At 39.5% G+C, this 13305-nt stretch overlaps 1 protein-coding gene across 1 annotated transcript in view; it reads left to right on the forward strand.

The window, feature by feature from the left end:
• Nucleotides 1-1772: 1772 nt before the first annotated feature.
• The window catches only part of LOC145440919 (HEAT repeat-containing protein 5B-like), a 41391-nt gene continuing 29858 nt past the window's right edge, over nt 1773-13305 (forward strand). Inside the window, exons 1-15 of the mRNA XM_080318692.1 lie at nt 1773-2019; nt 2548-2759; nt 2979-3027; nt 3095-3304; nt 3553-3721; nt 4987-5240; nt 6938-7088; nt 8853-9008; nt 9731-9866; nt 10304-10418; nt 10791-10902; nt 11821-11973; nt 12482-12581; nt 12642-12751; nt 13042-13175. Of these exons, the coding sequence (XP_080174818.1) occupies nt 1894-2019; nt 2548-2759; nt 2979-3027; nt 3095-3304; nt 3553-3721; nt 4987-5240; nt 6938-7088; nt 8853-9008; nt 9731-9866; nt 10304-10418; nt 10791-10902; nt 11821-11973; nt 12482-12581; nt 12642-12751; nt 13042-13175 (2187 nt within the window). The 5' untranslated portion in view covers nt 1773-1893. The remainder of the gene's footprint in view (nt 2020-2547; nt 2760-2978; nt 3028-3094; nt 3305-3552; nt 3722-4986; nt 5241-6937; nt 7089-8852; nt 9009-9730; nt 9867-10303; nt 10419-10790; nt 10903-11820; nt 11974-12481; nt 12582-12641; nt 12752-13041; nt 13176-13305) is intronic.

The following is a 13305-nucleotide window of genomic DNA, read 5'->3' on the forward strand; positions in this document are numbered from 1 at the left end:
GATCGCAACAAATATGGCATCAAAATTGACAAACTAATTTATTTCATTGAACATATAACGTCAGGCCTGGACATTTCTATCAAGCAGCTCATCTTGAAACTATTGTGGAAAACAGTTATGGATATCACAGTAGAAAATGGATTTTTATAAACATTACGAAGTCACCGTGATTGTTGAATCCAACTTTTTAATTTTACACAATCCCTAGCAAATCACCTCTATACAGCAAAATATTTGTATCAGTAGGATATTGACAATTGCCACTAAAATGAGTCAGCACAGTAGGATATGTCATCTCAGACGGCCATTCTGTTCATGTGATTTCTACTAGTAATGAAGCGAAACTGCCTCGTGATTTTCCTAATTAAAAAATAAAAATGAGGTTATCAACTATTTTGTAAATTAAGAGGCTTCGCGGACCCCCTGAGAATGCTTCGCGGACCCCCGGTTGAGAAACACTTGTGTATACAGTCGATGGGCAATGCTTTGCTAGTGTGACGTCATATTGAAGGACAATGTGTCAACCCTCATTTTAAAATCCGCTAGTGGGCGCTAAAGAGTGTCCGGAATTTGCTTCACAAAAATATGGTAACCCTACTCTAGGCCGAGGCGGATGTTAGATTAAACGGATCGCAACTGCGTGTCGTCCGACATCCTCCTATCTGTTCAATACATCGCATTGTGTTTTATCGCATTGTACATTGTGTGTGACTTGTTCAGATGAAAAATATAACCCAAGGATTATAGATATTATTGAAGTGATTCTGATTCCTATTTTTTTATTTCGTCGACATCGTAGATTTCGTAGAGGTTATTGTACCCGTCGACGCCATCGCTTTCTCATATGTATTAGATGCAGATGCAGATATGTGGATAGTATGAGAAAAGAGAATGACTGAAAATGGGAAAGTCGTGGGTTTAGAGTGAAGTGGGACGGGGTAACTTGGGCAGGACTGGGACTTTGTGAGCAGAGGTGATCATGGATTTGGATTGACAATTGATAAAACAAAGTTTAAAGATTTTAGCCACATGGGATTGCGATTTACCACCTTCGAGTTAAACCCAATTTTGACTTTTCGAGGAAGGACTGGCGAATCAAATCAAATTGTATTGCAAGTTCGTCTGATGTTTTGAGATGATGAATAGATAATCTAATAGCTGGTGACCAGAGCGCATAATTTAAGTTTCAGATACTACTAAAAAATAACCATTGCCGGTAAATTATTATACGCGCAAGTTCGTCAACATCAACATGAGTATCGTGTATCGGCATGTACGGATGTACTATGCATATACTGCTCGTGCAGGGCGCGTACTATACATGGGTACAGGCTTTTTCCTAGAATCTACATGCCATTTTCGGGGTGCGTATTATGCATGGAAAAGTATGGTAATTTCCAATCTTAAACTGTTTGTTAATATCAAAGGCTCCGCGTTCATTTTATACTCATTTTTATCACTCTAAACATGTTTATTAAACATTTTTCAATTATCAGTCCTGCATCCTGCTGCACGACACTTGAAACAAGTCATATAATATGTCTCGAGTCGAGTCATATGACTTGATCGAGTCGTGCGCAATGACTCGAGTAAAAATCGAGTCATTTTTCATTTCAAGAAAAGGACTCCAGTCAAGTCTTTGTTCTAGTCACTACAACCCTGTTGTATAGTGTACAGAAAAATGTTCTAAGTCGGTCAACGTTAATATTTATGAAATTATCGGTACTTTAGATGAGCAAAATGGTCATTATATTTGCTATATTTTCTCAGAAATATGTACATTATAATGCAACATTTTATATGGTGGCTGATGGATTAATGTTCATAACCCATTACCGGAACTGTAAAGAAAGCATCATTGCACATCACATCTAGTAAAGGAATTCAGGAATCATGGAACTCGCTCACGGATTATTACTAAACGAAGAAGCGTTGGGCCAAATCCCGCAGAACAAAAAGTCTCTTTTTGTGTATGAATGGCTCCGATTTTTGGAAAAAGTGCTAAGTGCAGCGCAAAAAGTGAGTACAGCCTATCTATTTACATCCTTTATTGACGGTAAAACTGGTAAACGCACACACATAATCCTGGGATCAACTTCCCCCCTAAGGACAATGGCGAGATTGACGTAAACTTGCAAAATTTCACTCATAAGAGTCAAATTGTCTTTCCCATTCTCTGTAAGAGGTCAGATCAAAGAATTGCGGTCGGTGAATAATAATTGGCATGGTTACAGAGGCAGAGATGATTGAAAAGGAAGAATCGAGATTACAGAAATTATGCTGCGATTTTCGTGTACAAGTGTAATTTAGTCCAGTGGTGCATTCGATTTTGAGGTCAACGTGTATTGATTGTTTTTGTGATTCCATTTGTTGTATGTTTTGATCAGCTGGGACGGCAAGTTCAATGAATAGCCCAAGCATTCTCTTCAGTTTGATAATTATATCCGGACGGTTGCTCCTGATTTCGTGGTCAATTGTGATTGGTACATCCCACAGGATAAATTGTTATATTATCAATATTTATATGCCGCAATTGTTATTTAACAGTCCGATATCAAAGAGAAGCAGCCAAAATTGACAGAGCAACTCGTCAACCAACTGTTATCGGGCCCTGGTCCGCCGTCACGTAATCTCATTGGCCGCTGTCTCACTCAGTTGTATATGGTCGGCGATACGTTTTCTCTGTACGACACTGTGAGGAAATGCAATGAAGTCGTACGCACAAAGGATGACTCCCCAAGCTATTTACCAACTAAACTGTAAGATTTTTACTCGCATCTTTTTAGGAACTGTTGAGTATCTCATGTCCAATGCACTATTTTAGTTTCACTTGTCTTTTTGCTTTGTCGGACCTACTGTGCTATTTTCACACGATATACAATTGAACAATATATTCATATTGAAATGAACACGAATATTTTCGGTTGACACTCGTCTGGGGTTTTTAATAAATATAGGCTACTGTTTTCATTTTATAGAGCTGCGATTGCATGTCTTGGATGTCTATATGAGCAAAGTGGGCGCATGGTAATTGCATAAAATTGCTCTTTCATAGACGTGATCATAATTCTTACCACGTTTATGACTTTTTCAGCTCGGTGGGCTTCTGCAAGAAACAGTTCTTGTGCTCGTGAAAGCAATGAAAAATGCCGAGTCACAAGCAAGAGCCGAAACGATGATGACTCTGCGAAAGATATTGGTTGGCCTCGGACCTTCGGCGGCGATATGTCATAGAGATATCTATAAGTCCGCAAAAATCTGTCTCGTTGATCGGTCTATGTATGTTAGAAAGTCAGCTGCCGAGGTTGGTTTGATGTTGTTTCATAGCTTTTAGCTAAGATGTCAAAATTAGCGTATTTGTATGAGCTATCAACCATGAGACATTGTTGTAAATCTGGTAACAAAATAGTAGATTCAATACAATATTTTGGTAATGGCATAGTTCTGTGCAAGATATGATGCAGGCAGAGGTATGATATTGGCCACTACTGGTACATGTAATCGCAGGATTTTAATGAATGCATGAACTAGCAACGGACTCTCTTCTTACAGTGCCTCACAGAGATGGTGAAGGACGCGCCATTTTTGTATTCCACGGAATTCGACCAACTCTCCCAGCAATCATTCAAAGGCCTAGAAGGCACCAGCTACGAAGCGAGAAGCGCCATCGCCCAACTGCTCGGTTTCGTAATGGCAGAATCACAGAGAGCCAAGCCAAATTGTAAGAAAATAATGATTTGTAGCAGGGATCACCAACACGCAGCGAGGTCATATTTTGCTATTCTCCTGTGCCCAACCCCCAGATTCCTCAATCCTCACTAGCTGATACGGCTTCGGCGATGCTAATAGCAGCATTCCATGGAGGAGAAATTTGCTGATACGAATGAGCATTAGGATTGTTGAAAAAATTCTTCAGATTTCACTGGCTACTTGATACAATTGTTAGATTGGTGAAAACAACGCTGCACACCAACTTTGGCTCAGTTCCAACCAGTAGAAGTGATTTTCTTGCAGTAGAAAGTTTTGAATTTATCATTAAAAAATGAAAAAATAAATTTTCCAAATTTTTCTGTCAACCCAATAAAATTCTTAGACTGTCAGTAGAGATGACACACGCTAAATTTGGCTCAATTCCAACCACTAGAAGCAAAGTTATTGCAGTAGAAAAATTTGGACTAGAATAAAATAGTATTTACGGTGACGAACTCTTTAATTATTTATTATAAAATCATGGAATTGGAAATTTTCCTACTGCAATAACTTCGCTTCTAGTGGTTGGAATTGCGCCAAATTTGGTTTACATCACCCATCATCTCTACTGACAGCCTAACAATTTTATGGGGTTGACAGAAAAATTTTCAAAATTTTTCATTTTTATGATGAATTCAAAACTTTTTACTGACGTGCAACGACCCAGATGTTGCCAGGACCGAGACGCTTAGAAAACGACGTGGGGCTTTCCCACAAGATCGAGCTTTCCGAAAAGATAGTTTCCTGAAATACCGTGTCTAGCTAACCCCAATTTCCATTTCTTTATTCGCTGAAAAGTATTGTCAGGTATCTTGCACAGCCCATACTTCAAAATAGAGTAAGAGTGATGATCGTGACATTTTTTAGTTGCATTTGTATTTTTTTGATATAATATTATTTCTTTTATGGTAACTATATGCCCACTGCCCATGTTAGAGAGCACACCGTCGTACTGGCGTATAGTTTTAAAAACATGGTTGTTAGACTGTATGGCCTATTCTATCTCGACGTTGAATTCTTGCAGTCCGCGGCCTTTACGAAATTTGAAAAGTGGTCCACGAACCGTTTTGAGTTGGTGACGCCTGGGCCAGACCTACTCACTTTCAAAATCCTCGACTAGAACACCACTCAAAAAACCAGTAGTTGGTCAACCAACCGTCAACTCTCTCCTAGTTTGTACAACTCTGGCTTACTTGGTTCCATGCAGTAATCGTAATCACCTATTCATCTGTTCAGCGATATTGAAGGGACGCAAGCCTACCGTGGAGGAGGTTTTGAATACGTTGGCAGGCGGCTTCGCCCAAGGCGGCCCGTCGGCCGGTAAGGCCAACAGAGAGGGATCGCGAAACAGCGCGAGTATCACGCGGGCCGTGAGGATCGGCGTGACGGAAGCCTACGTCGAGATGGCGCGCTTTCTCGGTCCCAAATGGCTGGAACGGAGTCTGTCGTTGTTTTTGAAGAAAGTGCTCGCGCTCGTGTCTCATCCGAAAGTAAGGGGCTGTCGTTTTCTGGTATGGGGCGATGATGGGTGATTTTCATTCAGTGTGCGTTAGAGTTGTTCAAAAATATCTTTTTTCTTCAAATTGTACTGGCTACTTGATAAAATTGTTAGGCTGCCTAAATAAACGCTGCATACCAAATTTGGCTCAATTCCAGCTGGTAACTATTAGAGTTGGAAAATTTGAAATTTGGAATTTTTTTAAATGTTACTGGCAAGTGGCAACCTCATGATATTGTTGAATTGTTTAAGTAAACTATGCAAAGCAAATTTGGCTCAATTCAAGTGGTTTTAGTTGATAATTTGAAGAATTTCCCACCGTAAATTTATACTATTGTGTATATGTATGTATTATCTATACACACCGGTATAATAATGTGTGTTCATGTTCGTTCACCCTTGAATCTGTTCTCGTCAACTTTGTCCAAATAAGCCTCATTTTCAGCAGCTGTCTTATGGCTATATTTCTAGTGAGTAGGCCTATGCCTAGTCTGGATATGCTGTGAAATTGATTTCTAGGCCTGCTACTTGATACCTGGTTTGATTGATCAATTTAGTTCTATTCACTAGCGTAGATTCAAACGACATTGTAGCCCTAATCAATTATTGTAGTATGGCAAAGTTTATTTGCCCTTTCTGAACATAAAAATTGTTTTCACGTAAAACGTCTTTCCTATTTTTTATTGTTCCAAACTGTCAATTATTCAGGATAGGAATTCATTGTACTGTTATCTATCTTGATTAAAATTGATTTGTTTGTGGAATTGAAACAGGTTGCATTTTAATTTCATTTTTGTCATTCTGGAATTACGTTAACTTGGAATCCGTTTCTGCCAAATTTTCTTCATTTCCAACTAGGATCTTTGTAGCTTCGAAGTATGGTGATTGATGAAGATGTAGCAGGCCTATACTCAAAAATTTTTTTTGAATTGGTAAATCTCGCATATCTCAAATGAGACTTCAGCTGTTTGGGTTTAGAAGAGAAAATCTGCCACATTAGTCCATTATCTGATCGAGTGATCCTAGATACGTGCATCTCTGAGTAGCTTTCTGCATTACCAACGCCGCTATTGATTTTCGCGTTGCCATTCGTGAAATGGGAAGATATAAAAATCGATGCGGTGTTGCGATCTTGAGTCTCATTTGAGCTTATGCGGCGAATATTTATTGATTCGGAACTATTGTGGCACTACATTTTCTTGCTGGACTGTAGGCAGACTGATTTCACTGTGCAGTGAATTCAGATGCACATCCACTTAATTTTATGCATGATTTAGCTGTGATTGTTACATAGATTAAATTACTTTGTAGGTACTCTTTGCAAAATTGAATTATTCTAATGCAATGCTTCTCGACCAGTGGGTCGTGAACCTGTTTTAACGGGGTGACAAAGTACATTTGCGCAATAGTCAAATCAATATGTTAGTTTTTTTGATAATTAATTCACTTTTAGATGTAGCACATTTACAGGCTGTCTGCTTTATTATCGAGTCTGAATTTGACAAGTCCTACTTCTCACAATCATTAGTGACCAGTGTAAACTTTTCACATGACTTCTCAGAGCGCTCAGTTCTAGACAAAATAAGGCTTGGCCATTCTCTTGTGTCCTTTGATATCATTGATGTTGAAGATGCATTCGGCAATCGGTGTGTTGTTGGTATGATTTTTAGAATCCATCTTTGTATACAGTCAGTCCCAACACACGTGGAAGCAGTCTACTCGCGGCGATGCGTGAATTTTATCCTGAGATCGACGCTCGGGCGAATGTTCGGAGAGAACCAGCAACGCAAAGCCGCCAGAGAACTTTGCAACGCTATCACGGAGCAAATGAATTCTGTTTGTAAGTCGCAACACGTTACAGAGTGCGATGTTCGTTGGTCTTTATATGTCGAGCTTCCTGGAAGTACAGAACTTCAATATACAATTGATTGATATATTCATATTGAAATGAACCCGAAAATTTTTGGCTGACACTCGTCAGGGGTAATCGTCAGCAACTAGTGGAGGATTGGAAAGAACATTGTATATCAACAATTACATCACGAAAGACGACTTTACCGGCATGAAATTTTAACTAATCAGGGCGAAGAAATCGCTTAAGCTCACCGTACTATTTTTAGATGGTATAACAACTCCTAAACTAGATTTTCGTATTTTGATAAAAGTCGACTCCGAGGCACGCAAATGAACGTTTGAACGACCTCTCTCGCCGTCGCGAAACCTATCGTCTTGATAATTTTTCGCACAAACAGAATTATCCAACTGATGTTTGCCAATGGCATAATTCATGGCCTGTTCTGATTTAAGCCGCAATATTTTCCAGTTTTGACTTTCATATCTTTATGTCTATCAAACAGGCATTATGGGGCATTGTACTGTAGAATGTCAATTTAATGCCCAGCATGAAATGCTGCAGCAGTATTGAAAAATGCCTCCTTCGAGCCTGAAATTTAATCGAAATCGATTTAAGACAGGAAATGTGATTTGGATAAAAATTGTAAAGGGAGAATAGAAATACCAAAAACTTCGACTGTAAAATGTTGACGTAACTTCATTACATCAATGTCTGTCTGTTAATCCCTTTTCCAGAATGACTCTCCAAAGCCTTCAATAATACATGAGCACTTTCCCTTTTCCATCGTACATTCTAAAATTTGTTCTATGGCCAATTGGACTATATCGGATGTCAATGATGCATAAGCATTTGTGCATACGAATATGTGGAGATCGTCCAAACTATCAAATGTTGTAGGGATAAACATGAGCATTAGGTGGCTTAGTTATCAAAGGCTCTGTTGCTTACTTTGGTAGAGTTCACAAGAATTTGAACCTTTTTGCAAGATCAACTTTCAGTCTGTTTTGTTGTGATTGTGACCAGTGATTTATGCACCGCTAACCCTAGTACAGTGGTTCTCAACTATTGCTAACGATGGAGCACTTACCCTAATCTGCAAGCCTTTCGTTGAGTCAAAACAACAAAACTCTACCACTCTGCCTATAGTAGGCCTATACATCTAACTACACAACTAATACATCACTATAGATTACTGGTGAACAGAATGAACTGTGCAATGTGTGCATCAACAAAACCATTAAAATATGAGTTACACACAAAACCATAACAGTATGATGAATATTTCTTTACAAAGCAGTGTGATGTCTGCTGTTCTCTCTGAGATACTAGTTCCGAAATGTGAGACTTCATCTTGGAATGTGTCATTGTATTGCTCGGTCGAAACGCAACACCGTGGTACCAATCGCTTCATTACAAATGAGGTTATAAATATCAGAGTTAGAATTGGCATGTAAGAAGGGTGGTACTTTGATTTCAAACCCCGATCCCCCTGCGAACGCAATTGCACAGGACATACCACTGCCTCAGTGACTTGCTGCAGTTAATTTAGTTGTATGAATTTGATTTACACTTCAAACGATATTGATCAACATAGCTATGAATCGTCACCTATTCACTGTCATTGGTATGTAATATAACATCATCTTCAAACACCCATATTCATAGCAGTTGCACTGTATTTTTACAATACTTACAGCTTTTACAACCGCAATACAAATTTTACGATGCTAATTTTGTTTTTTTTCGCAGCTATCGCTCTGGGCGATCATGGCGGAAACAACGCATCGTCCTCTGCGGATTTGTCGATGACTCAGCACGCGTTGGTGTGCGCCACTCATGAATTGGGATGCCTTGTTAAGTCGCTGGGGACTTCGGCGGCGCCTTTGGTCGCTGAAGCAAGCACAAGTACTGATGTTTTACATTTGTCATTCCTAATCAGTCATCACATTAAGTGTGTTGACACGCATTGGTTATTCTGTTCAAATATCATATCTGTTTGTAATTAGGGCTGGACGCAATGATTAAAGATTTAGAGTGCTCCAATCTGAGCCTAGTATGAATTTAAATTGTGCACTGTGATAAACGATACTTGGTGAATTTGCCATTAGAAGCAATGGGTCAATACTGTATTGATAAATTATAAAAACAATGTTTCACTAAATATGACTGCGCAAGTGCATTGTGTCATTGCTGTGTGGACTACATTCATTGCGGAATAATTCGTGAACTCAAAGATTTTTCGTGTGTCCCTTGTTAAGAGTTGAGGGTTGTTCTGGATCTGCCTCAAAATTTGACCAAAAAGATATGTTCTTAGCTAACTCACTATCGATCGGAGTTTAGCTGCATAAAATTTCCCGTTTATATGACCTGTTTTTCGGTCTTGAAAATATGGGGGGGTGGGGGAAGGAAAATTTGTGTCGAGCTTGAGTCGGGAAAAGTTGGGAACCACTGGGTCAGAGTTAAATTACGGTTGGTGATTTGATCAGGGTTGGGGTGAGTGGTTATGGATTAAGGTTAGGATTCGGCATTAGAGTAGATATATATTAGGATTAGGGGCCGCCAAGTACCAAATTGACCAAGCCCCTAATTCTTTAGTAACTGAGACTGCATCCATGTTTTTTTTTTAGGTATCGTGGAACCTGTTGTGAGCATTTTACTGCATCCGTCTCACGCAGCGCGGCTGGCAGCAGCTTGGTGCTTGCGATGTGTCGCGTCTGCCGTGCCGTCGCAGTTATCGCCGCTGATCGACAGATGCGTAGACAGGTAATGACTGCCCGAGACCGATGGAAAATTTTCAACTAATTTGATTTATTAGAATTATAGCAACACATTTTTTTTCCGAATTAGATTTCAATTAGAATTGCTGAAATCTTGGATCCAATTCCAAATCGGGAAGATATACACCAAAAATCAAGTTCAGTTCATGTCAAATCAGTTCATTCTCGTAAACATGATCATGGAAAGTGTCTGTACACCGAGCTTGACTCATATTACACTATACAGTTTTCCTGCAGCATTTTCGGAAAAAACAAATTATAATTGAAGTTAGAGCGTGGAAACATTTCACAAATTAGACTAGAGTTCGATTTCTGGCATTTCGCTCTAATTAGTCCAAGTATACAACTAGAATTATCTAACTGTCCAAGTCTAGTGACTGCAACGCTTCTCTCTCCTGACGTTAAATTTGACTTTGTTGCTAGGATTCGAGCATTGAGGTCATCTGGGGAGGCGGTGTCTGGATTTAGCGCCGCGTTGGCCGCTCTGCTGGGCGCCGTGTGCGAATCTCCGATGGGTATCCCGCACGCCAAAGGGAAGGTTTGTGATTCGCGCTTAGCTGTTGATAAGATATGAAATGTAGATTTTAATATATATATTTTTATATACTGTTTTATTACTATTTTACTACTATTTTAATAAATATATCTATTTTTATACATTATAATTCTTATGAAGTTCTGATACCTATTATGACAATGTAACAATCAGAATTTGGGGACCATAAAATTCGCATTGTAATGATGACAACGCTAAATGTGAAACAATGATTTTATTGGCACTACCTTTATCATCAGTTTTGTGTATAACTTGAGTCCTAAGGGACCCTATTTCTGTGTGAAAATCATTGCTTTTGGTTTTTCATCAATCTCTTGCGTTATCGGAATCTCTTTCAAGTCACGTTCGTTTCAGGTTGTTTTCGCTGTGGCGGAGGAATTGCTGCGCTCTGCGTCCCAGAACACGAATCTCACCATGTTCAAAACGCAAGCTGGCTGGCTGCTGATTGGAGCTTTGATGACTCGAGGTAAGAACTTTGCCACATTAAATATTCCTTTCAACTGGACGCTATGCGCTGCCTTTATGAAATATTTTGGTTCATTTTTCAAATTGAAAAACAACTTAAAATGTTGTTACCGAAATGTATGTTACTGTTAAATGATTTATATACCTGCTGGGAGTGAAATTTATTATGCCTTCCTACATGCTAGTATAAAAACTACGACGAATGCGACTATATTATAGGGAATCAGGCGTATTGAATACAATGATGTAATCTGATTGTAACTACTTGAATACAAAAAGGCGTATTGCCTATATTGAATACGACGATATAACTCAACAGCGGAAAAGCGAAAAGTTGTGAGTGTAGAAAATATTAGTGCAGAAAATGTTTTCATCTATTCTCAAGCATAGGTCCTTCATTATTATTTTTTCCTAACAGTTGTGAGTTTTACTTGATCAGTACTTTGGTCCTTTATTATTGACTTTGTGAATGTATTTTTTGAAATATGAATCGCAATCTACAATAAATGTTTTGATGAAACTGATAGATTTCATGTCATTTCCGATACACTGTATTCCAACACCTTTGCAAGGGCTGGACACTATTATTCGATTCGAGTAGCATTGATGATGGAAATTATTTCGACATAACTGGCATTGTCTCTTTCTGGCCGCCAAAAGTATACATTTTTTAACCTCGCAAGTCAATATAACTGTTACGTAGTCATATTTATAAGTGGCACTTGATTGCTGGAAAGGTTCCTCAATTTTTGCTCAGCCATAGAATAGGTGAGATGTCTCTCATTGTTCATTGCCCATCGAAGTAGTGATTATACTGGGCAGGGTAACTCTCAGGAGACAGTCAGTCCGGTATCAGATTTTGCGTGGCCCCAGTCATCGTTAATAGTCCGACCGCCACTTTAATTCGAATCATGTGCAGGTCCCGGAATTGTGCGGAATCACGTTCCGAAGTTACTGCAGTTGTGGCGCAGCGCGTTTCCGCGCTCCATGAGAGAGTTGGATCAAGAGAGGCAACGCGGAGACGCTTTTACGTGGCAGCTGACGCTGGAATCCAGATCAGGAGCATTATGTGGTAAGTGCACCTTCGTATAGGGTTGTAACCCAGGCCTGAATCGTGACTCAACTTGAAAAATTTTAAAATGACTTGACTTGAGTCGGATTTTCAAGCGACTTGACTTGACTCGAGAGTGAGTTTGAAAATTTGCATGTCGTGACTCGACTGGAAAAATTTTACAGCATCGACTTAACTCGGGTATTAGTTTTGGCTTGAGTCGGGGTTTGCGTTGATTATTTTCAGTATTTTAGCAATGCAAGTAGTCCTGGAATGCTTACTTTTTAGTTACTTTGAAATTTCTATGTCTACTTTCGCTTGAGTGCCAACGTTGACTACTTCATCCACCTCTAATTTGGCTGGATTATTCGAACAGATAATAGGACGGTTTCCGGCCCGATATGTCTCGAGTCATATGACTTGATGAGATGATGACTTAAAAATTTAAAAAAATGACTCGAATCAAGTTGAGTTGGGTCAAAAGTTATTACAAACCTGCTTGCATGATCTCACGGAATTCACTTTCTAGCGATGAGAAGTTTTGTCGCCAACTGCGGCGAACTGCTGACCGACGATGTCACCAGGAAACTGATGGTGCCTCTAGAAAGTGCCATGGCGCTGATGGGAATGTGAGTCTCTCAAATGCAGTAGATGCGTGCCTGCAATGCTATATTTTCTGCCATTTGCAGGATCTCTTACGTTGTCGCGACTCACGGCGGGCACTTGAAGGCGAGTGCGGCCATGGTCAGGCTAAGGTTGTATGATATCCTCGCGCTTATGCCTCCGAAAACATACGAAGGTTTGTACGTCTTATATGCTTTTTTATCCTCGCCGATGTAAAATTTGTAATTTGAGTTTTTACTATGGCTCAAATTAGATTAGAATTAGATTATCTGCATTTCGTCAAATTACATAACTAGAATTATCTAGTTGTCCATGTCTGGTCTGAACTACAGATTCTTCAGATTCTTCCATTGCTCGCAATATTCCACGTATACGTTTAAACGCAACATATCTCTTGTTCGATGTGTGAATTTTGTAAGTGTAAATTTCAAAGTCTGCATCCTATTTTATGTTTCCCATCCGCAGGCAGCTTCCACGCGCTGTTAAGAGAACTTGTCGCTGAATTTACGTTGACCGACAATCCGTCGAACACAACTACATCGCTTCTACGATCGCTGTGTCATGCTAACGACAGCGTGTTGTTAGGGTCCTGGTTGCAGGTTTGTGAATTGGGACTTGTTCGCGTGGTACTGCACTCATTCTTGCAGGATTGTATAAACTACGTTATCCATCTAGTTCATTGACGATGGCTATAGTTTTAGTCGCGCATTTTGAAAAGTGAGTAGTTCC

This window comes from Botryllus schlosseri, chromosome 6 (assembly GCF_051294905.1).
Source record: "Botryllus schlosseri isolate E-star chromosome 6, Bs_hap1, whole genome shotgun sequence".
Classification (NCBI taxonomy): Eukaryota; Metazoa; Chordata; class Ascidiacea; order Stolidobranchia; family Styelidae; genus Botryllus; species Botryllus schlosseri.